The sequence below is a fragment of the Palaemon carinicauda genome, chromosome 1 (assembly GCF_036898095.1).
Source record: "Palaemon carinicauda isolate YSFRI2023 chromosome 1, ASM3689809v2, whole genome shotgun sequence".
NCBI lineage: Eukaryota > Metazoa > Arthropoda > Malacostraca > Decapoda > Palaemonidae > Palaemon > Palaemon carinicauda.
In genome coordinates, this window is record NC_090725.1 from 299,336,323 (window position 1) to 299,363,268 (window position 26,946).

The following is a 26,946-nucleotide window of genomic DNA, read 5'->3' on the forward strand; positions in this document are numbered from 1 at the left end:
CTCTACTGTAAGACAGCAAACTTCCAGTGACACAATATCTCCTTGTTTACTTAAGTAGTTCACTGCGGTGGTGATTTTGCTCCTCAACACCATTGAATGACCTGCTAGAAGAGAGCAAAACTACTGAAGAGCTAGAACATTTTATATGGTCTCAGTGCACCTGGTTGGACCAGAGATTTGACACCATATGTTGACATTGATGAGATCCCCACCCTTCTTTGGACTGTGCGTTGAAAAAACAGGAACTCTAGAAGGGATCATGAGTGGGTAACCGCTTCAGAGGTTCAACTTAGAAGGTACCTTACTAACTTTTCCCTTATCAATGCTAGTGTGTGTGTTTGGTCGTGTTGTTAAGACTGTTGCCCTCGTAACTCCCACTGAAACGACCAAAGTTGAAGATGACCACTGGGTACTAGGCACTCCAAGGATGGCAGGTGTCCTTGAAGTTTCTGCAGATGGGTTTGTAGAAGGAAGGGGAGAGCTACCTACCTGTCCCCAGAAGGATAATTCTTTCTTAGAACCATGTACAGTATGTCAATTCCTAGATATGAATCTTTGCATGGGCACTAGTTCAGAATTCTTTCGATTCACCAGAATCCATATATCATGAAAAAATGGAAGAAGCCAGCCTCGGTGGCTAAGAAGGGCTCCCTCCAAGTCTGATAGAATCAGTCAGTCGTCCTAATAACGAAGGAGACAAATGCCATTAGCATCTGCCCATGCTGAAACCAAAGTGATGACTATTCTACTTGTAGTCACTTCTAGAGGATGGATGTATGGATCGCGATCTGGAAGTACGTGTATTTTAGAACTATGGGTATCATAAGTCTAAAGGCCTGATCGCTTGTTTAACCGTGGCTGCGGTCACCATCTTGAACTAAATCTGTTGAACAAACTTGTTCACGGTCAAAAGCTTGATTACTGGTCTCCAGCCTCCAGAGGCCTTCTCTACAAGAAAGAGTCAACTGAAGAAGCCAGGAGAGTCATCATGAACCTCTCGGAGAGCACCTTTCTCCCACATAGCCTGGACTTCTGCTTGAGGGGCCTACATCCTCTGGAAATACCTGGCAATAAGATAATGTTGCTGGTGGTAGAACCAGACGAGGGGGAGAGTTGATGAACAGGGGGAGGTATCCGGATTGAAGGACCTCCACAGCTCATCTTAGCCCCTGTGATACCAAAACGTCCTCCAATTGGTCTGCAGGCATCCCCCTACTGGTAGTGTAGTGGAAGGAATTCCCCCAAATGGGGTCATCGTCCTCTAACTTTTTTTGATAGGACAAAAAGGGCTGAATCAGTGCCTTTTTGAGGCCTGAGGTCGAGTATTGCCGCTTTGAGCTGGTTACAGGGCTGTGATGTCAATCTAGCCTGAGGTGGAGGGGTCCTGTGGTTGCCAAAAGGACATGGCTTGATGCAGCAGAGTTCTGACTGTCCTTTCTCCATTTCTCAGTTGTATTTCTACCCACCCATGCTGGGAATAGGGCAGTGCCCTTAAGGGAGAAGTTGCAAAGGTCTAACTCTTCTCGGCAACTGATCCACTTGAGGAATTTAGAAGTTATGGAGTCTCAAAGGTTAAACACCCAATTGGTCCAATGTCCTAAAGGGTTTACCTCATTTGGGTCGGACGAGTCCTCGATGTCGGTATTGTTCCTGGCAAGTGGTCAATCCAAGAGACCAATTGCATGGTTGCCAGGCTGTGGCTTCCATACTTGATGCTTCTGCTGTTGAAGATGGACAATGCTGCTAGGCGCTCCGTCAGTACACCCAGCATTAAGGTGGGTACAGCAGGATTTAGAAGGGGGAGGGGAATGGAGACCCTCCCGCATACTGTAGTGCTGTACCTCTTTTGCTTTGTAGAGGCAGCAGAAATCAAGCGGGATCTCCTTGTCCTCAAGAAGTCTTTCTCCACCGAAACTTGGACATCTACCTTGTCTATAGCTTCATTGGCCAAGATTGACCAAGGAAGCTCCAGACAAGGTCTAAAACTACCAGGTACTTGGTAAAGGCAGTCGATAGCTGCCTTCCTGACCTTTGGAGGAGATAAGGCCTCTCCTAGACCGTTAACCCTTTGAATACAACAAAGAATTTGGAAGGTCAAGTCAGACTCCTCCTCCTCTATAATGTATCAGGAGGTTTTGATCCTGCTGACTGTAATCAGGTTCATCCCTCTCAGACAGCGGCCTGAGAGAAGTCGTCGTCTAGAACTATGTCTATCCCTACCACCCTGACGGATGTCCGAGATATGGAAGGAAGAAGAGAGGCTTTTGTTGGGTTCCTTTAAGGACAAAGATACATGGATTCACTTTAGCATCATCGGATCTTGGAGACTGTATTCCAATCCTTACTCTCTTTGCGACAAAATGCTGCCTATAAGGGAGATAAGTGGCTTGAGGAACCCTCAAGTTCCTTAAGGATGTCCTTAACCTTAAAAGGTTGTCCATCACCTTCATCCTTTCTTTGTCTCTTGGGGAGTCCTCACATGGGTGTCTCCAAGAGTCGTATCCTGAGTCTTACTCTATTGTGTCCTGATGGAAACAATACGCTGGTCCACATATCCAAGAGTCAGGTTCTGGGAGAAGCGCAGGTCTGGACACTCAGGTCAGTGGCTGGAGTCACAATAGGGGACACACATTCGACATGCTTCGATTACTCATGTCTTATTGGTGAGGTTCTACGAGAAGTCTTTTTCTCAGAAGGCTAGGGTTCAATTGAAGAACGTACATGAAAGACATGCCTAGAGCATTTCAGGGTGAGGTAAGCGCGTGCCAAATGGAATCTCGTAGACATGTCCGGAGAAGTACGTATGTTTAAAATAGTCCGAATCACTGCGTCGAACTTGCTCAGGCGAGACACGCCTAGATCACATAGGGGTGACACGTCTAGTGCGTTCCGAGGTGACACACCTAGCGCATTCGTGGGGAGAATGCCTACTGCGTTCATGGGATGTGCGTCTGGAAGAAGCATGCTGTGTGGATGAGGAACATCCAGGAGTGTAGCTTGCAGGCGATATGCATCTCTCTCTGAAGACTCCCAAAGGTGGCTCGGGGATGACCGCAGACTTCCTTGGAGACAGTAAATGGTCATGCTCCTCCAAAACAGATGCCTCCTGCTGAAGTCTAGAGAATAGAGCCTTCTGCAACTTCTCAAAAGGGGAACATTAGATACACCAAGAGGACCCACAGCAAACATAACGGTTCACATTTCTGGAAAGATGGGCACTCTCCATGAGAAAGGGCCCCACATCAAAAAGCGTGGTCACGTTTTCATATTTCTCACATTTTTCTTTAATTTTAGACTTTAATAGTAAAATAAAATGTTGAATATAAAGATATTTTTTTAATCAATATTCTCTCCATGGTTTTTAACAAACCATCATTCTGCGAGTAAATATTGGTTTAGTTCTCAAAATTCTTTTGAAAACTGAAGGAGCCTTTGGATCTTAATGCAAAGCATCTAAAAATCAGTAAAATAATCATTATTAAGAATTTATGAAACTTCCTATTGCAAAAATTTATGAAACTTCCTGTTGCAAAAATTTATGAAACTTACTGTTGCAATTTCCCATTAGGTGTCCTATAAAAAGGTAGCAGAACAAAACGGATGTAAACAAACTTTCAATTGCCCTTCCCCCAAGCAAGGCAGTCCCCCTTAAAGGGTCACCACAGTAGCTCGATTGGCCCCCAAAGGAAGCCAAAGGAGAAGAGTCAGAGGGCAGAGAACTGGGAATGTTAGATTAATGTTTGCCCTTCTTCACCTCCAAGGATGACCCCAGAGGCAAAGAATTCCTTTGGTACTACTACTTCCTTGACACTCGTCGCAGCAGGCCTGGATGAACGAGTGTCCTCTGCTGGTCGGGAACAACTGATGAGGATCCATTTCTCTACACTCAAGAAAGTACTGCATGTCTTAGGTGGCATCCCTGAGAACCTACACATTTCTGCAGGCATCCTCAAACACAAAAGCTGTCGTTTAAAGTCGCATACTCGCTGGAAAATTTTTTCAACAGTTGCATTCCAGCTGTTATCATTCTCCTATCCTATGTAAAGGATGATAGATTGTATTTGTGTAGGAACAACTTAGATTTTTCCTTATAATAAGCTATAAGTATCTTATAACAAACAAATTCATGATATACCTAATGGTTTTGTAGTGATGCATTCACAATTAATTTCTAAAACACAAAGATCTTAAAATATCAATAATTGACCTTCTATACAAAAAGAATTTTTTTGACATTTTGTCTGGCAGAGTAGCAATCTACGTATGTGATGCAGTTGTAGAAAGGCATATGTTACCAGCAAAAGTGTTCACATGAATCACTGTAAAATAAAGGACATCTAATGTAAACTAGTGTAAAAATAACAGACTAAACAAAAAGGCGTTTAGGATCAATTTAACTTTACATGTTCAGTAAAGAATTTAAGAAAATATAAAAAATATTTAAAAATATCCTAGCCCACACAAAATAGAGAGCAAGAGAGAAACATTGTATTGTTATGAGTAGGTTATTGGGATATGACACCTTCCAAGCTTTTGTTCTGAAATCTAGTTTTAGTAACTGTAATCTATCAAATTTGCTTTACTGTAGCTCCGAATGTGTTAGTAATGTTATTTTGATAATAAAATAAATTTTTGAATATACTTACCCGGTGATTATATAAGCTACAGCTCTGCTGCTCGACAGAAAACTCTACGTAAAAAATCCGCCAGCGATCGCTATGCAGGTAGGGGGTGTACTTCAACAGCGCCATCTGTCGTGCAGGTTCTCAGTACTCATTGTAAACAAAGAACTCAATTTTCTCCTCGGTCCACTGCGTCTCTATTGGGGAGGAAGGGAGGGTCCTTTAATATATAATCACCGGGTAAGTATATTCAAAAATTTATTTTATTATCAAAATAACATTTTTCAATATTTAACTTAGCCGGTGATTATATAAGCTGATTCACAACCAGGGGGGTGGGTAGAGACCAGCAATAAATGTTTACATTATTATGAGCTAAGGATTTTTTATTTCATTTTAGCAGTTATCAAAATAACAAACATAAAATAAATAAGTACCTGGTAAGGAAGTCGACTTGAACAATTACTCTGCCTTTTTAAGTACGTCTTCCTTACGGAGCCTCGCGATCCTCTTAGGATGCTGAGCGACCCCTAGGATCTGAAGTATGAAGGGTTGCAACCCATACTACAGGACCTCATCAAAACCTCTAATCTAGGCGCTTCTCAAGAAAAGAATTTGACCACCCGCCAAATCAACCAGGATGCGAAAGGCTTCTTAGCCTTCCGGACAACCCAAAAACAACAATAAAAACATTTCAAGAGAAAGATTAAAAAGGTTATGGAATTAGGGGAATGTAGTGGTTGAGCCCTCACCCACTACTGCACTCGCTGCTACGAATGGTCCCAGGGTGTAGCAGTTCTCGTAAAGAGACTGGACATCTTTAAGATAAAAAGACGCGAACACTGACTTGCTTCTCCAATAGGTTGCGTCTATAATACTTCGCAGAGATCTATTTTGTTTAAAGGCCACTGAAGTTGCGACAGCTCTAACTTCATGTGTCCTTACCTTCAGCAAAGCTTGGTCTTCCTCACTCAGATGGGAATGAGCTTCTCGTATTAACAGTCTGATAAAATAGGATAAAGCATTCTTTGACATAGGCAAAGATGGTTTCTTAACAGAACACCATAAAGCTTCTGACTGTCCTCGTAAAGGTTTAGTTCGTCTTAAATAGAACTTAAGAGCTCTAACAGGGCATAAGACTCTTTCTAGTTCATTTCCAACCATATTTGATAGGCTTGGAATATCGAACGATTTCGGCCAAGGACGAGAAGGTAGCTCGTTTTTGGCTAGAAAACCAAGTTGTAAAGAACATGTAGCCGTTTCAGATGAAAATCCGATGTTCCTGCTGAAGGCGTGAATCTCACTGACTCTTTTAGCTGTGGCTAAGCAAACCAGGAAAAGAGTCTTTAAAGTAAGATCTTTAAAGGAGGCTGATTATAGCGGCTCGAACCTTTCTGACATGAGGAATCTTAGTACCACGTCTAAATTTCAACCAGGTGTAGCCAAACGACGCTCCTTCGTGGTCTCAAAAGACTTAAGGAGGTCCTGTAGATCTTTGTTGTTGGAAAGATCTAAGCCTCTGTGACGGAAGACTGATGCCAACATGCTTCTGTAACCCTTGATAGTGGGAGCTGAAAGAGATCTTTCTTTCCTCAGGTATAAAAGGAAGTCAGCTATTTGAGTTACAGAGGTACTGGTCGAGGATACTGATACTGACTTGCACCAGTTTCGGAAGACTTCCCACTTCGATTGGTAGACTCTAAGGGTGGATGTCCTCCTTGCTCTAGCAATCGCCCTGGCTGCCTCCTTCGAAAAGCCTCTAGCTCTCGAGAGTCTTTCGATAGTCTGAAGGCAGTCAGACAAAGAGCGTGGAGGCCTTGGTGTACCTTCTTTACGTGTGGCTGACATAGAAGGTCCACCCTTAGAGGAAGAGTTCTGGGAACGTCCACTAGCCATCGAAGTACCTCGGTGAACCATTCTCTCGCGGGCCAGAGGGGAGCAACTAACGTCAACCTTGTCCCTTCGTGAGAGGCGAACTTCTGCAGTACCTTGTTGACAACCTTGAACGGGGGGAATGCATATAGGTCTAGATGTGACCAATCTAGGAGAAAGGCATCTATATGAACTGCTGCTGGGTCCGGGATTGGTGAGCAAAATATTGGGAGCCTCTTGGTCATCGAGGTTGCAAAGAGATCTATGGTAGGCTGGCCCCATGTGGCCCACAGTCTCTTGCACACATCCTTGTGTAGGGTCCATTCTGTTGGAATGATTTGTCCCTTCCGACTGAGGCAATCTGCCATGACATTCAAGTTGCCTTGGATGAACCTCGTTACTAGAGAAATGTTTAGATCTTTTGACCAGGTGAGGAGGTCCCTTGCGATCTTGTACAACGTCATAGAGTGGGTCCCTCCTTGCTTGGAGATGTACGCCAAAGCCGTGGTGTTGTCCGAGTTCACCTCCACCACTTTGCCTTGAAGGAGAGACTTGAAGCTTTTCAAGGCCAGATGAACTGCCAGTAGCTCCTTGCAGTTGATATGCATTGTCCTTTGACTCGAGTTCCAAGTTCCCGAGCATTCCCGACCGTCTAATGTCGCGCTCCAGCCCGTGTCCGATGCGTCCGAGAAGAGAACGTGGTTGGGAGTCTGAACAGCCAGGGGCAGACCCTCTCTGAGGCTGATACTGTCCTTCCACCAAGTCAGGGAAGACTTCATCTTCTCGGAAATGGGGATCGAGACCGCTTCTAGCGTCTTGTCCTTTTTCCAGTAAACAGCTAGGTGATATTGAAGAGGACGGAGGTGTAGTCTTCCTAACGATACGAACTGTTCCAGGGATGATAGTGTCCCTATCAGACTCATCCACTGCCTGACTGAACATCGTTCCTTCTTCAGCATGTTCTGGATGCATAACTGGGCTTGACTTGTTCTGGGGGCCGACGGAAAAGCCCGAAAAGCTAGACTGTGAATCTCCATCCCTAAATACACAATAGTTTGGGATGGGACCACTTGAGACTTTTCCATATTGACCAGGAGACCCAATTCCTTGGTCAGATCTAGAGTCCACTTTAGATCCTTCAGACAGCGACGACTGGAAGAAGCTCTTAGAAGCCAGTCGTCCAAATAGAGGGAGGCTCTGATGTCCGCTAAATGAAGGAATTTGGCTATATTCCTCATCAGCCTCGTAAACACAAGAGGAGCTGTGCTTAGGCCAAAGCACAGGGCTTGAAACTGGTAGACAACCTTTTCGTAAACGAATCTCAGAAAAGGTTGGGAGTCTGGGTGGATGGGGACGTGAAAGTATGCGTCCCTTAGGTCTAAAGAGACCATCCAGTCTTCCTTTCTGACCGCTGCTAGAACGGACTTTGTGGTCTCCATGGCGAACGTCTGCTTTGTGACAAAGACATTCAGCGCACTGACGTCTAGCACCGGCCTCCACCCTCCTGTCTTCTTTACCACTAAGAAGAGACGGTTGTAGAAGCCCGGGGTTTGATGGTCCAGGACTTTGACTACCGCTCCCTTTTCTAGCAAGAGAGACACCTCCTGTTTCAATGCTCGTCTCTTGTCTTCCTCTCTGTACCTGGGAGAGAGATCAATGGGAGACGTTGCTAGAGGGGGTTTTCGTACAAACGGGATCTTGTACCCCTCTCTGAGCAACTTCACAGATTGTGCATCTGCGCCTCTCTTCTCCCAGGTCTGCCAGAAGTTCTTGAGTCTGGCTCCCACTGCTGTCTGAAGAAGGTGGCAGTCAGACTCTGCCTTTAAAGGACTTGGTTCCTTTCTTCTTCCCACGTCTCCCTTCGGCACGAGCACCTCCTCTGCTGGAGGCTCTGCCACGAAAGGGCGGAATAAATCTGGACGCTGGAGTGTCCATCCTTGGTCTTGACAAGGTAGGCAAAGGGGTGGCTTTGCGGGCAGAGGACGCAACCAGGTCATGGGTGTCCTTCTGAATCAAAAAAGCAGCAATCTCCTTAATCAAGTCCTCTGGAAAAAGGCACTTAGAGAGAGGAGCAAACAGAAGTTCTGATCTTTGACACGGTGTCACTCCAGCTGACAGGAAAGAGCAAAGGTTCTCACGCTTCTTGAGGACTCCGGATACGAACGATGCAGCAAGCTCACTAGATCCGTCACGTATGGCCTTGTCCATGCAGGACATGATGAGCAAGGAAGATTCCTTCTCAGTCGGGGAGATCTTCCTGCTCAAAGCTCCCAGACACCAGTCCAAAAAGTTGAAGACCTCGAAGGCTCTAAATACTCCTTTCAACAGATGGTCTAGGTCCGAAGGTGACCAGCATATCTTAGAGCGTCTCATGGCTAGCCTGCGGGGAGAGTCTACAAGACTTGAGAAGTCGCCCTGGGCAGAGGCAGGAACTCCCAAGCCGAGAACTTCTCCCGTGGCATACCAGACGCTCGATCTGGAAGAGAGTTTAGCAGGGGGAAACGTAAAGGCTGTCTTCCCTAGACTCTTTTTGGACTGCATCCAATCTCCTAAAACTCGTAAAGCTCTCTTGGACGAGCGTGCGAGGACGAGTCTCGTAAAGGCAGGCGAGGATGACTGCGTACCTAAAGCAAACTCTGACGGAGGAGAGCGTGGAGCCACAGACACAAACTGGTCCGGAAACATCTCTTTGAACAGAGCAAGAACTTTTCTAAAGTCCAAAGAGGGTTGCGTGGACTTGGGCTCGTCAAGGTCCGAATGTGGTTCATCAACGTGTGCCGCATCGTCATCAGAGAGTCCATCATCCGAGAATTGAGGGGGAAGCGGCAATGGAGTAGGTATCGGCTGGTCAGCTGAGTCCGGTCGCACGGGTGCACGCGTGACTGAACCGGACGCAACGTCATGGAACTGTTGCCCAGTCTGTGAGCTGGCAACAACCATAGCAGCGCGGGGACGCACAGCGTCTACTCCAGACTGTCTAGTCTGATGTGGGCGAGCAGAGGCAACCACACTGGGTTGCGGAGGTTGACGCACCGCGTCAAAACAAAACAACTCTGACGGTTGTTGTACCTCGGGAACGTCAACGAAAGGTTCCGTGCGTCGCTGAACGTCAACATGCGGCTGGCAGATCACACTGGAACGCATGGGTGGCGGGACTCTCTCAGCTGGAGTGCGCAAGAAGGTCGCCTCAGCGTCCACAGGACGCACAACCGTGGTTGGTTGTAGGCAAGAGGTTGGTGCAGCAGCAACCTTCTCCGCACGAAAGTCCTGCATCAGAGACGTTAATTGGTACTGCATGGTCTGCAGCAAAGACCACTTAGGGTCTGCAGGAGCAGGTGCGGCGACAGACGGTGTAACTGCCTGAGGCGGTACCGCTTTGCCTCTCTTAGGAGGTGAGCAGTCATCGGAAGACTGCAGCGAGTCCGAACTGACCCAGTGGCTACAACTGGGCCGTTGGACTTGCGCGGAAGGGACCGACTTGCGCTTAAGAGGTCGTGAGACCTTGGTCCATGGTTTCTTACGAGAAACCTCTTCCGCAGACGAGGAATAAATGGGCTCTCTCGTCTCTGTGTGGGTGGGGCGATCTTGGGTAGATACGCCCGAAACCACGGAGGGAACGTCTGTTCGCTGATTAAAGCCTCTCGAACCCATTGGTCGTACGACATTGCTTCTCCCCTGGACTTGGGAGCTTGCAAGAGGTCCCGGACTAGGAGGACGACAGGCACGAACAGACGAACCCTCAAGCGCAACACTATCCACAACACTATCACTCACTTTATCACTTCCCACTGCACTCTTACACTTCAGCTCCTTGACGTCCGCCATGAGCTGGTTACGGTCACTAGCCAAGGACTCAACTCTCTCACCCAGAGCTTGGATGGCACGCATCATATCAGCCATCGAAGGTTCCTGAGTGCCAGAAGGGGGATTAGGAGCAACCACTACAGGGGAAGGAATAGGTTGTGGGGCATGAGGAGAGGAAAAATCAACTGAACGAGATGAACTTCTCCTGACTCTATCTCTCTCTAGCCTACGTGTATATTTCTGGAATTCGATAAAATCGAATTCCGAAAGCCCAACGCATTCCTCACATCGATCTTCCAATTGACAGGTTTTATCCCGACAATTGGAGCAAACGGTGTGAGGATCGATAGAGGCCTTCGGAAGACGCCTTGAACAGTCCCTAGCATTACACTTCCTGAATTTTGGGACTTGAGAAGGGTCAACCATTTTGAATTGGTCAAAGGGGAATTCAAAAACTATCCAAAGTCATCAACAAATAATCCGATATCAAAAAAAGAATGCAAGGATTTATTGAAGAGAAAGCCTGCACAGCGAAAGCTCAAAACTAGAAACGTGTACTTCACCAAATAGTTGTGAAAACAAATCCAGTTAGCAACAGCGAATTAGTAGGTCTTGCCGGTAGCACGACAGAGAGAAAATTGAGTTCTTTGTTTACAATGAGTACTGAGTACCTGCACGACAGATGGCGCTGTTGAAGTACACCCCCTACCTGCATAGCGATCGCTGGCGGATTTTTTACGTAGAGTTTTCTGTCGAGCAGCAGAGCTGCAGCTTATATAATCACCGGCTAAGTTAAATATTGAAAATTCTGTTATTTTTTTCTTTTTGTTTTCATGTCATTTAGCCTACTGCTTTTTTATCAGTATTGTGCACTATAGTTTTGTCTGCAATGTATTGTATCAGGACTACAATAACACATGCCAAAAACATTGGGCAGAGTTGTGCACTTACTCTAGTTTAATTAATTCTATTTAGTTTATTTTTATTTTAAATTGCGTGTTATTGTTGTAAGGGGACACTTTAGAGTTTTTAAATGTATTCTAGTGAATTAAAAGAATAAAGTTATTGTTAAGGGGCGGTAAAAGTTTCACAGTTAAAATGTCAAAACCTTTCCTGCAATTAGGTAATTTCAATTTGATCCCACAATTAATGTAAGGATAAACGATGGTGCCAAATCATTCTATTTCTTGTAAAACTAATGGTGTACCTGTATTGGCAATGGTAAAATAAATTCTCAGCACAGTAAAAGATACAGTAATTTATGTAAACTTAAAATACTTACAACAACTGCTTTTAGTACTTCAGTGGTGATAGATGGCAATACACGGTCTTCATAGTCCATACCTAAAGTTGTGTAGATTTTGGGTAATTCCTCACTTTTTGGCCGGAATAAAATACGTAATGTAATGTTCACTGTCTGAAGATCTGGGAAATGAGTTAAAATTAAAAATGATTTCTTTAATAACATTCAGGGCCAAACAAAATCAATGTTTCATAGTCAGATTCTCCCATATTAGTAACAAGATCTCTTCACCTCTTATGCCCCATGCAAATTCTGCATGTATTGCTTTTACAAATCAAGTTTTGATCTATCCCTTTTATAATGTACATACAGCAAAATCTTATTAACCCAGACTAACTGGGAACTAACTGACTCTGATATGAGAAGATTGTATATATGCCAGGTATAGGTTATGTTACAATAAAAAAAACATGTCTTAAGAAACTGCAGTTTGGTTTTTCAGTACAAATTCACTTCTATGAAGCTAGGCTATTAAATAATTCTCACACCAAATAAAACCCAGTCATGAAATGTATCTAACCTTCTACAGTGTAATTAATTCAAGACTACAAGAAAGTCTAGCACTACATATGTAGCCTAAGCTATGTGGGCTAAGTATCATAAATCATAACCAAGAGAAAGTTTATCTATCAATGCATCCACATCTTTTATATGCAATTACCAAGAGAAGTTTATCTATCAACGCATCCACATCTTTTATATCCAATTTGTATTTTTCATAACACCAAAAACCTGAGTCTAACATGAGCATATTTTCAGAGTAACAAACTCTGTTGTTAAAATCTATAACGATGTGCCGGTAGTTACTGGTGGGATTATCTCTCATCTCCTAGTGGGCACGTTTGTAACGAAAAGGCACCACAAACCTCCTATATATGTATCTCAGAATATAGCTTCTCAGGCAGGGGCAAGAGATGCCTTGATCCTGGACTGGAAAAGATGGTTCTCAATTCATGTTTCCTCTGACAAATTGAATTGAATATAAAATATAAGCCTTAAGCCAAGCACTGGAATATCAAAGGACAATCAGCAGTATATGATGCAAATTAATCAACCATAACCAAACTCTCACATTTGGTATCATTTTAACTTCTAAAACCAATCAAACAACCTTCATACAATAATATCTAAATGCAAAATAAAGAGGGATTAAAAGGATTAAAAATTAAGTTAAAATTATTTAGAACTCATGATATAAACGAATACTCTGTATAAATTTTTTCAAGTTCAGGGTATTACAATTTCCCCCCAATGTATCTCTTAAAGGTTTGTCCTGAATAAAATGTCATCCCCTGAAGATTAAAAACAGGACAATCGACTAAAATATATTTAATATCTACTGTCACTTGACAGGTATTACAAAGAAGGGCCTGTCTCCCTTCACTACAACTCATTAAACAATTGTGGGTTGCATGTGTGTGCCCAATACGCTGTCTGGTTAAAATATCATCCCTCCAACTTGGAGAATTACAAGATGACCAATTATCCACTGAAGTGTGGATTTGTTTCAATTTTGTATTGGTTGTCCATGCAGACCATCAAGCCTGTCACATATTCTCAAAGTAAAAATGTATCTTGCTTTTAAGGGCTTTGTAAGAATACTTATGGGGGATAGATTAAGTAGCCCTCAAGCTTCCTTAGCTACCTTATCTACTCGTTCATTTCCATCCACCCCAACGTGGGCAGGGACCCAGCTGAAGTGAACACTGACATTCTTCCTAGGCTCCGGAAGTACCAACCAGTATTGCACCTCTTGTACTAGATGATGGCCTCGCATAATGTGTTTAACTGCGAGTAAAACCCTATTGGAATCCATGAAAATATAAACAATATTTTGATTACCATTTCTAAAAATATGACGAACTGGAAGAATTATTGCATACAGCTCAGCAGTAAATACTGAACAAGAGGATGGAAGTTTATTTCTAATAACAATATCGCCTTCCACAACTGCAATTTCAACTCCTGCAGCCGATTTGGAACCATATGTAAACAAATATTTCTCAAGATGTTGAGCAGCATGATTTAAAACCTCCCTTTTCACTACCTTACTGGAACAGTAGCAATTTTTGTTATGCAAATCTAGATGGTTCAATTTCTTCCCTTGAAGTGATCAATGCCTGAGCTGCATGGGCTCCAAGCAATAACCTGTTATCTCTAACCTTTTCCATTCTGGAGTGGGCTGTAAGAAGTCTGTCTCGCCCCTCTCCGACTCAGAGAAGAGGTAAAGCAAGAGGTGGTCAAATTCGACTGGTGACGACCTATAGTTGTTGACAAAGGCCACCGCCTGGCTGACATAGAATCACGATGGGTTCAAGGGCGATGATTACTCCATGACGATGTCACTTGACGCCTTTGATACTCATTCAACTTGATTAGGACGATGCCCAAGTCCACAAATTGAAAGAGGGTGTGCTCTAGCTCTCTCTTGGGAAAGATACCCTACCTCAAGGGATCTACCTGATGATCCCTACTAAAAGTGCGCATCCTAGAGGCGAGTCAAGGATCACATGGCACTTCCAAAGGAATAATGTGCACCAGTGAAGCATTTCTTAAGTCCGAACGATTTGTTGGAGTGCCTAGGTCACGCCTGGGTGAGGCACGTGCAAGGTAGCTCATATACTTAAGATTCCTAAGTGGCTGAGCACTTGTGGTGGTATGCAACATGTGCTAACTCCTTAGGCTCAGGCAAGGAAGGGTCAGGCAGAGGCTGCTGAGCAAATATGCGTGCACACTCGCATTTATGAACACTTACTTTTGTGAGCGCGATGGTAACTCAGGTGATAGTGTGTGCATGTCTCAGATCTTGAGAAAGCTTTAAAGAGCTGGGGCACTCAGGAGAAAGCATGCATCATCACTTATGTTGTTATGTTAGAGGGAGCTCGAGGTACCTGACATGCATGCATTCTGGGGACCAAGCACAAGCTCCGAAGACCTAGCGCAATCGGGTAAGGACGAGCAGGCCCTGCTTGCGTGCTGGGCAACATGTTGCTCGCCAACACCATTGTCTGTTGTAGGAGTGTGCATCCCAAAGTTATGTGGGTAGGAGACGTACTAGTATTAAGACATCTACTTCGGTTCTCTAGAGACTGAGGTGGAGGTGGTCTGCTTCGGAGGTATGAGGTGGAGGTGGTCTGCTTCGGAGGTATGAGGTGGAGGTGGTCTGCTTCGGAGGTATGAGGTGGAGGTGGTCTGCTTCGGAGGTATGAGGTGGAGGTGGTCTGCTTCGGAGGTATGAGGTGGAGGTGGTCTCCTTCGGAGCTATGAGCCAGAGCCCTCAAAGGAGACAAGACAATAAAATTTGTAGCATAAACAGAAATTCTCTCCTGCGGTGGCTTTGAATCAGGCACCTCCACTAACCATTCCTTGGTATGACTTTAGGGGAAACAAGAAAGTCCTCCAGCACAGAAGTTTGCCCTAATCTGAGGGAGAAGTCAGGAACTCTTCAACTTGGAGGATAACCCCGAAGGTGAAGAATCCCTTTTAGACTTCTTGCTCCTCCTGCCATATACCACCCACTGAGAGTGAGACCATTCCCAACACTCGTCAATAGGAGAAGCTTGACTGCAGAAGTGTATTCTGCACATGTGGCACCAAAGGTAAGGATGCCTCTCCTTTGCATTCATGGTGTCGCATCTAAGATACGACACACAAGGGCACGTCCAGATCTATGGTGGTATCCCCCCTTTAGACACTCACAATAGCTAACCCACTGAAAAGATAAAAGAAAATAACAGAATTGGTTTGTCTGCCAAAACTCTTGCCTGCGGAAACATCCGTTCTCACTGACGGCTATCAAAGTGACTACTGAGTGACCAAGCAGAGGGCACGACTTCCCCACTCCTGGCTTGTAACTGCCAGCCACTTGTTTGCACTTCATTATAAAATTTTGACTGCCATATACTCCAGCTTCTCTGTTCTCTCTTATATAAAGGACAAAAGTTTGTATTTGTCGGAACAAATAGGTTTTAAAGAACAGCTGTGATATGGCTGGATGAGTGGACTAATCCTGCTTCAATAATAACCTTACCAAGGTTATGACTGATAGGCTAATGAACACTTGGGTCAGGATTCAGTTAACATTAATCCAGAAACTGACTGCAGTAGAATTCATCTTTAACTCAATTAGACAGCCTCCAAAGAAGTTATGCTAGCCTACCTGAGGTGTAGATGCCTGAAGTTAACCTTCCTTTGTATTTCAAGACTGAATGTAAGACAGTAATTGGAACTTTATAATAAACGAAGTTACCAAAATTGCAGCATATGCAATCTACACACCATTTTAGTGTTACCAAGAGACAAAAAGCCTAAGACATTAAATGCACTTACATTATGAAATTATAGGAAACTTAAAAAGCACTCCGAGAGTGCAGCTTATTTCTCGAAATCAGCTTGCCTTTCTCAGACTCAATTTAGACCGGAGGCATATTTGAAGTCTGTGCAACAACCACGTGTAAACTTAGGGTTAAGGTTTGGGTTAATTTGGTCAACCTTGAACTTTCACCTAGTACTTTCAAATTTGAATCATGTACACGTCTCAACATAATGATTAATCCCTGAAAGTTTCACTATTCTATGAGTAAAATTGTGGCCAGGAAATTGTTCACAAACAAACACACACACGAACAAACAGCTGCAAAAACATAGCCTCCTAATAAACTAAAGTTTGGAGGATAAGAAACAATTACCAGTATGCCAGAACTAAACATGTTTATATTTGATAATTAAGCCAAGAAAGGAAGAAAATAAACCTAAATATGGGTACATTACTTTACATAATAATGTTCTTGAAGTGATTTTGATCCCACAAGGATCTGCTATCTTTATAGCTTCGACAACGAAGCATGAATAGTGGTTTAGCTTTTGTTGTTGCTGTACCAGCAGAAATGAATGGGAGGATGGTTCCTTTCTACGATACCGTGCATGACGTCACTTTTAGCTACAGAAGTGCTGAGGCAAGTTCAAGTGAGACTGAACTTGCAGGATCTCCACTATACACACCGAGACAGGCCCCAGAGCAGGGAAGACAATATTTCTTTGGTAAGCATATTATTTTGGATTCCCTATACTAGCCTTTCACAGTTAAGTCCTTGGAGACAACAAAGCTCTTCACAGTTAAGTCCTTGGAGACAACAAAGCTCTTTAACCCCAAAAAATTTAAATACATGTTGTACATTAAGTGAATGTACAGTATACAACATCAAAATCTGGGAGAACTTATGGTACTTCTTTCTTCTTACAGTGACCTATCTTTACAACTGAAGTATTACATAAAGAACACAAGTTTCTCCATCACTACTGGCCATCTCCTCATTTTGTCTCTAAGACCAATATTTTTGTCTAAAACGAAAAGCCTCCAAAGAAGCAAGATCCCTTTATCACAAACTTACAACTTGGAAATAGTAGCTTCTGTCTGGTGCCTATCCTACAAATATAGTTGCAGAGATTTCTTTCTTCAGAAGGTAGTCAGTTTCAAAATAGCCAGCCCAACAAGTCCCTTTCTATAGTGACCATTTACATTCTAATGAGCTTCCTAATCAAATATGCTGATACCCCTCTCCATCTATAAAAATTTCCATGGGTAGAAAAATTGCTTACTCGATCTTCTTTTTTTGTCAATATGATATTTTAATTATAAAATAAATTTTTGAATATACTTACCCGGTGAATATATAATAGCTGCAACTCTGCGGCTCGACAGACAACACTCAAAAAAACTCGCGAGCGATCGCTATGCAGGTTGCGGGTGTGCCCACCAGCGCCAACTGTCGGCCAGATACCACTCTTGTATGTAAACAAAACCTTCAATTCTTCTCGTCCCGCTGCGTCTCTATTGGGGAGGAAGGGAGGGTCATTTAATTTATATATTCACCGGGTAAGTATATTCAAAAATTTATTTTATAATTAAAATATCATTTTTAAATATTTAACTTAGCCGGTGAATATATAATAGCTGATTCACACCCAAGGAGGTGGGTAGAGACCAGAGTTAATATGTTTACAGCGTATAAGCTAAGAGTTTTTTCATTTTGACAGTTATCAATATAACAAAACCAAAATAAATAGGTACCTGGTAAGGAAGTTGACTTAGACGATTACTCTGCCTTATAAGTCTGTCTTCCTCACGGAGCCCAGCGATCCTCTTAGGATGCTGACAGACTCCCAGGAGCTGAAGTATCAAGGGCTGCAACCCATACAACAGGACCTCATCAAACCCCTAATCTGGGCGCTCTCAAGAAATGACTTTGACCACCCGCCAAATCAACCAGGATGCGAAAGGCTTCTTAGCCTTCCGAACAACCCATAAAAACAATATTAAAAACATTTCAAGAGACAGATTAAAAGGATATGGAATTAGGGAAGTGTAGTGGTTGAGCCCTCACCCACTACTGCACTCGCTGCTACGAATGGACCCAGTGTGTAGCAGTCCTCGTAAAGAGTCTGGACATCTTTCAAGTAAAATGACGCGAACACTGACTTGCTTCTCCAAAAGGTCGCGTCCATGATACTTTGCAGAGATCTATTTTGCTTGAAGGCCACGGAAGTTGCTATAGCTCTAATCTCGTGCGTCTTAACCTTAAGCAAAGATCGGTCTTCCTCACTCAAGTGTGAATGAGCTTCTCGTATTAACAATCTGATAAAATATGACAAAGCATTCTTTGACATAGATAAGGATGGTTTCTTAACCGAACACCATAACGCTTCAGATTTACCTCTTAAAGGCTTAGTACGAGCTAAATAGAACTTAAGAGCTCTAACGGGGCATAATACTCTCTCTAACTCGTTGCCTACGATCTTTGATAAGCTAGGAATATCAAAAGATTTAGGCCAAGGACGAGAAGGCAGTTCATTCTTGGCTAGGAAACCAAGTTGAAGAGAACAAGTGGCTTTTTCTGTCGAAAAACCGATGTTCTTGCTGAAGGCATGAAGCTCACTGACTCTTTTAGCTGAGGCCAAGCACACCAGGAAGAGAGTCTTAAGAGTGAGATCCTTCAGGGAGGCTGAATGTAAAGGCTCAAACCTGTCTGACATGAGGAATCTTAGGACCACGTCTAAATTCCATCCAGGTGTAGCCAAACGACGTTCCTTAGAGGTCTCAAAAGACTTAAGGAGATCTTGTAGATCTTTAATGTTGGAAAGATCTAAGCCTCTATGCCGGAAGACCGAAGCCAACATGCTTCTGTAGCCCTTGATCGTGGGAGCTGAAAGCGAGAGAACTCTTCTCAGGTATAAGAGAAAATCAGCGATTTGGGCTACAGAGGTACTGGACGAGGATACAGATACTGATTTGCACCAGTCTCGGAAGATTTCCCACTTCGATTGGTAAACTCTAATGGTAGAAGCTCTCTTTCGATAGTCTGAAGGCAGTCAGACGAAGAGCGTGGAGGCTTTGGTGTACCTTCTTTACGTGTGGCTGACGTAATAGGTCTACTCTTAGAGGAAGACTTCTTGGAAAGTCTACCAGCCATCGAAGTACCTCGGTGAACCATTCTCTCGCGGGCCAGAGGGGAGCAACTAACGTCAACCTTGTCCCTTCGTGAGAGGCGAATTTCTGCAGTACCTTGTTGACAATCTTGAATGGTGGGAATGCGTATAGGTCTAGGTGAGACCAATCTAGGAGAAAGGCATCTATATGTATTGCTGCTGGGTCTGGGACTGGAGAGCAATAGATTGGAAGCCTCTTGGTCATCGAGGTTGCAAAGAGGTCTATGGTGGGTTGACTCCAAGTCGCCCAAAGCCTCTTGCACACATCCTTGTGGAGGGTCCATTCGGTCGGAATTACCTGACCTTTCCGACTGAGACAATCTGCTAGAACGTTCAAGTCGCCCTGGATAAACCTCGTTACTAGGGAGATGCCTCGATCTCTTGACCAGATGAGTAGGTCCCTTGCGATCTCGTACAGTGTCAGGGAGTGGGTACCTCCTTGTTTGGAAATGTACGCCAAGGCTGTGGTGTTGTCCGAGTTGACCTCCACCACTTTGTCTCGAAGGAGACTCTCGAAGCTTATCAAGGCCAGGTGAACTGCCAAAAGCTCCTTGCCGTTGATATGCATGCTCCTCTGACTTGAGTTCCACAGACCTGAGCATTCCCGACCGTCCAGTGTCGCACCCCAACCCAAATCCGATGCGTCTGAGAAGAGAACGTGGTTTGGTTTCTGAACTGCTAGGGGAAGTCCCTCTCGTAGACTGATATTGTCTTTCTACCAATTCAGGCAAGTCTTTACTGTTTCGGAAATCGGGATCGAGACCGCCTCTAGCGTCTTGTCCTTTTTCCAGTGAAAAGCTAGATGGAATTGTAGAGGTCGGAGGTGTAGCCTTCCTAGCGAGACAAACTGCTCCAGGGATGATAGAGTTCCTACTAGACTCATCCAATTCCTGACTGAGCAACGTTCTCTCTTCAACATCTTTTGGATTACGAGCAGGGCTTGATCTATTCTGGGGGCCGACGGAAAAGCCCGAAAAACTGGACTGCGAATCTCCATCCCTAAATACAGAATAGTTTGGGATGGGATCAGCTGGGACTTTTCCAAGTTGACCAGAAGTCCCAATTCCTTGGTCAGATCTAAAGTCCAATTGAGATCCTTCAGACAGCGATGACTGGACGAGGCTCTGAGAAGCCAGTCGTCCAAATAAAGGGAGGCTCGGATACCCGATAAATGGAGGAATTTTGCCACATTCCTCATAAGCCTCGTAAACACGAGAGGAGCAGGACTTAGGCCAAAGCACAGGGCCCGAAACTGGTACACCACATTGTCGAAGACAAATCTCAGAAAAGGTTGGGAATCTGAGTGAATGGGGATGTGGAAGTAAGCGTCTCTTAGGTCGAGAGCGACCATCCAGTCCCCCTTTCTGACCGCTGCTAAGACTGACTTCGTGGTCTCCATGGTGAACTTTGTCTTTGTGACAAAGACATTCAGAGCACTGACGTCTAGCACCGGTCTCCAACCTCCTGTCTTCTTCGGTACTAGGAAGAGACGGTTGTAAAACCCCGGTGATTGAAGGTCCGAGACTTTGACCACCGCTCCCTTCTCTAGCAAAAGAGACACTTCTAGTTTCAGGGCTTGTCTCTTTGCTTCCTCTCGGTACCTAGGAGAGAGATCGATGGGGGACGTCGCTAGAGGAGGTTTGCGTACAAATGGGATTTTGTACCCCTCTCTGAGCAACCTCACAGACTGTTGATCTGCGCCTCTCTTCTCCCAGGCTTGCCAGAAGTTCTTGAGTCTGGCACCTACTGCTGTCTGAAGCTGCGGGCAGTCAGACTCTGCCCCGCGAGGACTTGGATCCTTTCCTCTTTCCTCTCTTCCCTTCGGCACGAGTACTTCCCCTGCTGGGGGCTCTGCCACGAAAGGGCGGAATAAACCTGGACGCTGGAGTGTCTATCCTAGGTCTAGCTGACAAGGCAGACGAAGGGGTCCCTTTGCGAGCCGAGGACGCAACCAAGTCATGGGTGTCCTTCTGCACTAGAGACAATGCTATTTCCTTAACTAAAAGTTCAGGAAACAAGAACTTAGACAAAGGGGCAAAGAGTAGCTCAGATCGTTGACAGGGCGTCACTCCTGCTGACAGAAAAGAGCACAGAGACTCTCGTTTCTTTAGGACTCCTGACGTAAACGAGGCGGAGAGCTCGTTGGATCCATCGCGGATGGCCTTATCCATGCAGGACATAATGAGTAAGGAGACATCTCTATCGGCTGATGAGATTTTCCTACTCAAGGCTCCCAAACACCAGTCAAGGAAGTTAAAAACTTCAAAAGCCCTAAAGATGCCTTTAAGTAGATGGTCCAGGTCTGAGGATGACCAACTAATCTTCGAGCGTCTCATGGCTAGGCGGCGGGGAGAGTCTACAAGACTTGAGAAGTCGCCCTGGGCAGAGGCAGGAACTCCCAAGCCGAGAACTTCTCCCGTGGCATACCAGACGCTCGATCTAGACGAGAGTTTAGATGGGGGGAAGGCAAAGGCCGTCTTCCCTAAACTCCTCTTGGTTTCCAACCAATCGCCTAACAGCCGTAAAGCTCTCTTGGATGAGCGAGAGAGAACGAGTTTTGTAAAGGCTGGCATGGCAGCAGGTACGCCTAAAGCAAACTCAGACGGCGGCGAACGAGGAGCCACAGAGACAAAGTGTTCAGGGAACAACTCTTTAAAAATGAGCATGACTTTTTTAAAGTCCATAGATGGCGGAACTGCTCTAGGCTCATCAATATCTGAAGGATGATCCTCAGGCTGAGGGTCAGCAACGTCCTCATCCGAAAGTTCCTCATCTGATAACTGATGAGAAACAAGCAAAGGGGTAGGCAATGCTTGACACGCAGCGTCCGCCCGCACTGGTGCATAAGTGGCGGAGCAGGACGCAGCGTCCTGAAACTGCTGAACAGTCTGGGAACTGTCAACAACAACAGGTGCGTGAGGACGCACAGCGTCTACCCGAGACTGCTTAGACCGCCTGGGTTTTGCAGTCAACACAACTCTGGGTTGGGGAGGTTGACGCACCGCGTCAAAACAAGTCAACTCTGATGGTTGGCGAACGTCCTGAACGTCACCAGGCGCATCAGCGAGTTGTTTAACGTCCACATGCGGCTGAAAATCCACACGAGACCGCATCGGGTGTGGTACAACCCCAACTGGTTGACGTGAGATGGCTACACCAACGTCAACAGGACGCACAACAGAACGCTTGGGTGGCTGACGGCCAGTATCTCCATGAGATAAACGGCTAGGTTCAACGGAAACCTTCTCTGCGTTGTAGTCTTCCATAAGGGACGCAAGCTTAGACTGCATGTCCCTGCAGTATAACCCATTTAGGGTCTACGGTAACGGGTGCGGTAACAGACTGGGTTAGCGTCTGAGACGGCACAACTTTGCCTTGCTTAGGCGGCGAGCAGTCATCCGATGACAGCAACGGGTCCGAACTGTCCCAATGACTACATCCGGGACGTTGGACCTGTCCTGAAGGGACCGACTTGCGTTTCAAAGGCCTAGAAACCTTGCTCCATGGTTTCTTGCGTGAAACGCCTTCGGAAGACGAGGTAAAAATGGGCTCTCTCGTCTTATGGTAGGGGCGATCTTGACGAGATACGCCTGATACCATAGAGGGAACGTCTGTTCGCTGATCAAGGCCTCTCGAACCCATAAGTCGTACGACATTGCTTCTCCCCTGGGCTTGGGAGCTTGCAAGAGGTCCCGGACTAGGTGAACGACAGGCACGAACAGACGAACCCTCGGTCGCAACACTGTTCACAACACTTTGCGCACTAATCACTTTCCCACTTTCCGCCGTGGCACTATGGCACTTAAGTTCCTTCACGTCAGCCATGAGTTGATTACGGTCACTTAGGTTCAGGGGCATGTGGAGAGGAAAAATCTACGGACCTAGATGAACTTCTCCTTACCCTATCTCTCTCTAGTCTGCGTGTATACTTATCATATTCGATCCAATCGAATTCCGAAAGGCCCACGCATTCCTCACACCGATCTCCCAATTGACAGGTTTTACCCCGACAATTGGAACAAACAGTATGAGGGTCGAGAGAAGCCTTTGGAAGACGCCTATTACAGTCCCTAGCATTACACTTTCGAAATCTAGGTACTTGAGAAGGGTCAGCCATTTTGAATTAGTCAAAGAAAATTCCAAAAACAATCCAAGTCATCAACAAATAATCCGATTCAATAAAGAGTTCAAGAGTTTATGTTGAGGAAAAACACCTGTACTGCGAAAGCTCAAACCAAAATAAAGTACTTCACCAAATATGATGAGAAAACTCCAGGTTCTACAGCGAGTATAAGTACGTCTTGTCGTCAACGTCGACAGAGAAGAATTGAAGGTTTTGTTTACATACAAGAGTGGTATCTGGCCGACAGTTGGCGCTGGTGGGCACACCCGCAACCTGCATAGCGATCGCTCGCGAGTTTTTTGAGTATGTTGTCTGTCGAGCCGCAGAGTTGCAGCTATTATATATTCACCGGCTAAGTTAAATATTTAAAAATGAAATTTCAGGACAATCAGACATTTATGCATTTGTCTGGCCATAAGGTGTAATAAGACACCCTATGCCTATGATGAAGCTGGGTAAACTGCCCCAAGTTACTGGTCACTGGGTGATTACTTTCAACTACTCTAAGGGAGAAGGCAGTTACTAGAACACTGGTGAAAATTCTTGAGACAATACTTTTCTTCCCACAGGAAAAAGTGGAGGAGGAGAAGCGAGTTTGAGCTTCCTGCTTCTTTACCTTGTCAGATGAACAATTTTTCACCTCACCAGAGGCATCAAGGTTTGCAAAGCTAATAACAAAGGTATTTCCTAAGCAATAACTGCAAGGGAATCCCTGCCTGGAACCGAGCACATGGGCGGGGAAGAGTAATTTTTACACTAATTAGATGCACTGGTAATGGAGTTGGTTTGCTTAATCTTGTTTCCCTAAAAAAAAAACCAGGAATTTCCAAAGAGGTAAACATTATGATCAACAATAGACAAGACAACTCACAACTGCACAATTGTGAATCCCTTACTGGGAAAAGTATTCCCACATAAACAACTGGAACTATACACCTTCTCCTTATCCTTACACCCCAGGAAAAAAACAGGGTTGGTGTTAGGAGGGGAGAGGAAAGACTCAAAAAGGGTCTTCAGCATCAAAATGGTAATAATTCTTCAAGAGCATGCCAGCGAATGACGTCGCCGCCTTGACAAAACTTTCCCACAGCTCAGCCCTACACTCATCACAGGGGAAGCCTTTCACAGAAGAATGACCCCTACAAAAGATACAACGAGAATAAGAATCGACTGAAACATCCAACATAAACCTCCCACACCTTACATTCTCTACCGGAACATGTTTGCATGGCTTTACGTTCATTAAACAGTCAAAACTAATTAGTAAATGGAAAGATACACAGCAAGCAGAAAAACACAAAAAGAGCCACATCACATATCCTCATTCAATATAGCTAAAGGCAAGTGACTTACATACAACAGGCAGTGAAGCGAGTGGATCCCCTCACTTTGTATCGTTGTCTAACTACCTACCTTCTTTACAATACAACGGACGTTGCAGCTTCCGTTGGACTTTACTTCTAATCAAAAAGAATTTAAAGTTTGTATTTGGACTGGAACTACAGAAAATCTTTATCCTACACTGACATAAAAATATTACAAACTAATAAAAAGTAATGAAACAAATTAGATACTGTACTGCAAAAACATACTGGTTATTTACCTTTACTTCCTGTAATCACTGGAACATTCCTTGGTCTGGTCTTTGCATCAAAGATTATAGGTCTTTGTACCCAAGGAATAAAGAAATGTGTGCCTTCTCCAACAACAATATTCTTCACACCACTAAACCTGTCAAAGATCACAGCACGGTGCCCAGCGTCCACTGAAAAGTTTAAAAATATGATGAAAAGTGAGCTAGTATACAATACGACAATACAGTATTTTACTTAGGCCTTTATGTACTATCAATTTAAAAAAAAAAAATGAAAATCTTAAAAGTAATTTTTATTTTACCTAACAATGCAAACATGATATCTCTTATACGAGCATGATTTCAGCTCAGTTGGAAAGTCCATTAAACATTAAATAAGATAGCTGTAGTTACTGGATAAGCCCCATCCACCCAACAGTAAGCAATGCTCCTACTTTTGACCTGATAGTGTATGTAGGACTCAATAGGTAGTTGAGGCAGGAAGTGTAAATTAAAAGATTGTTTTACATGGTGAAAGTTAATTCTTAAAATTAATTTCTATTTTTCCTAACTATACAAACCAGAGTCCTTTAACAGTGCACCAGGAAACTGGACTGTTAAAAACTATAACGAGGTATCTGTAGTTACTGCCAAGATCAAGATTTTAATCACCTTATCCAACATTTTGAGGGCATCCCCAAGATGGAGGATCCATCATTTTCTCTCAAGTTCAGTTTTCTATTGAGTTCCATTTAGTTTCAAAGACAGACTTTTCAATCTTTAACATGATCCAATCTTAAAAGGAAAATAAACACAAGAACACCTCTTTCAACCTTTACGGTTCCACCCGTGAAGGTCGAAAGAGGAGTTTTCTTGTGTTTATTCAACATAAGAACACCTTTTACAACCTTAACGGTTCCACCCGTGAAAGTCGAAAGAGGTGTTCTTGTGTTTATTTTCCTTTTAAGATTGGATCATGTTAAAGGAAAATAAACACAAGAACACCAGCTAACCTAAACTTCCCCACCTAGTAGCTATAATCTTACCTACTGGGGGTAGGGGTCTTCGCCCCACTGCATCCCCCTTTACACGGGTGTCTTCGCCCCTCTGCATCCCTCTTTACACAGCTGTATCCTTAGGTTAGGCTGAAACTTGGTCAGCAATAACTCCTTAATAGTCGAAGTTGGAATAATCCGAATCAGGTTTAGTTTAGATTCAAAATAACACCTTTTGTATTTACATTTTTCTCAGGTTAAACACATGAAAACAAAAAATTCTTCTCTATAAATTATTGGGGATAATGCATGAAAACAAAATAATCTACTTATGGTAAAGTCATGAATTTTCGATGTTCTTTGTTGTTCACGTCACAAATTGCAGCTCCCATTAGTTTGAATGTTTGTTTCTGTTCTTTTTATCACCACCTCCCAGAGCAAAGTGCTAATTCTGGTCCGAATGTGCAGTAACTCCAAACCCTGATCTTATAACTCCAAAAGAAACACTGTGGCTTCACATAGTTTATTACTATTGGCTATTAAATTTTGGCGCTTTGTATCGACGAGTTTAAGCGGGTACGCTGTGTAATACTGCAATGCCTTTTGCTCCTCTTTTTATGAATTCTACATTGAGTTGGCCAATTAGAATCTATTTCATTCACTCCTTTTAATTGGGTCCTCATCAAATTTGTTAAAACATGCAGTTCAGTAGTTTATTTATAAATTAAAAATTCTTGGTCGAGACATGGCAACTGACCAGGAAGCTGAACATACATTATTCCAGATGAAGCTATTACACTACTTATAAGTAATAACGAAGAAAGTTTGACCTTCCCGCAGAAATAATATTCCAAGCTATGCAAAATTGCTTTTTACATTCAGGGTATAGATTGACATTACTGAAAGTGTCAATATAAAGCTCAAAGAATAATAATCAGAAGAACGTCCGGTATATTTTCTTGGTAAATATAGAAAGATAAAGCTGATTAAAGTGTCCAATGCATTATCTGCATTATAGCTAAACCATCAACCTTATTCTACAACTAATTGTGATAACTCAGACTTCGACTATAAAGGTTAGTAATTGCAGACTTAGTCTCAGCCTAAGTTAGTCATTGTAAACATAGTCTCAACCTAAAGTAGGATATAGCTGTGGGGGTGTATGTACG

General features: G+C 44.0%; 1 protein-coding gene across 1 annotated transcript in view; it reads right to left on the reverse strand.

The window, feature by feature from the left end:
- Phb1 (prohibitin l(2)37Cc) overlaps positions 1 to 26,946 on the reverse strand; it is a 52,460-nt gene that overhangs the window by 22,995 nt on the left and 2,519 nt on the right. Inside the window, exons 2-3 of the mRNA XM_068378150.1 lie at positions 24,813 to 24,974; positions 11,581 to 11,723 (exon numbers count right to left, since the gene is read on the reverse strand). Coding sequence (XP_068234251.1) covers positions 11,581 to 11,723; positions 24,813 to 24,974 — 305 coding nt within the window. The remainder of the gene's footprint in view (positions 1 to 11,580; positions 11,724 to 24,812; positions 24,975 to 26,946) is intronic.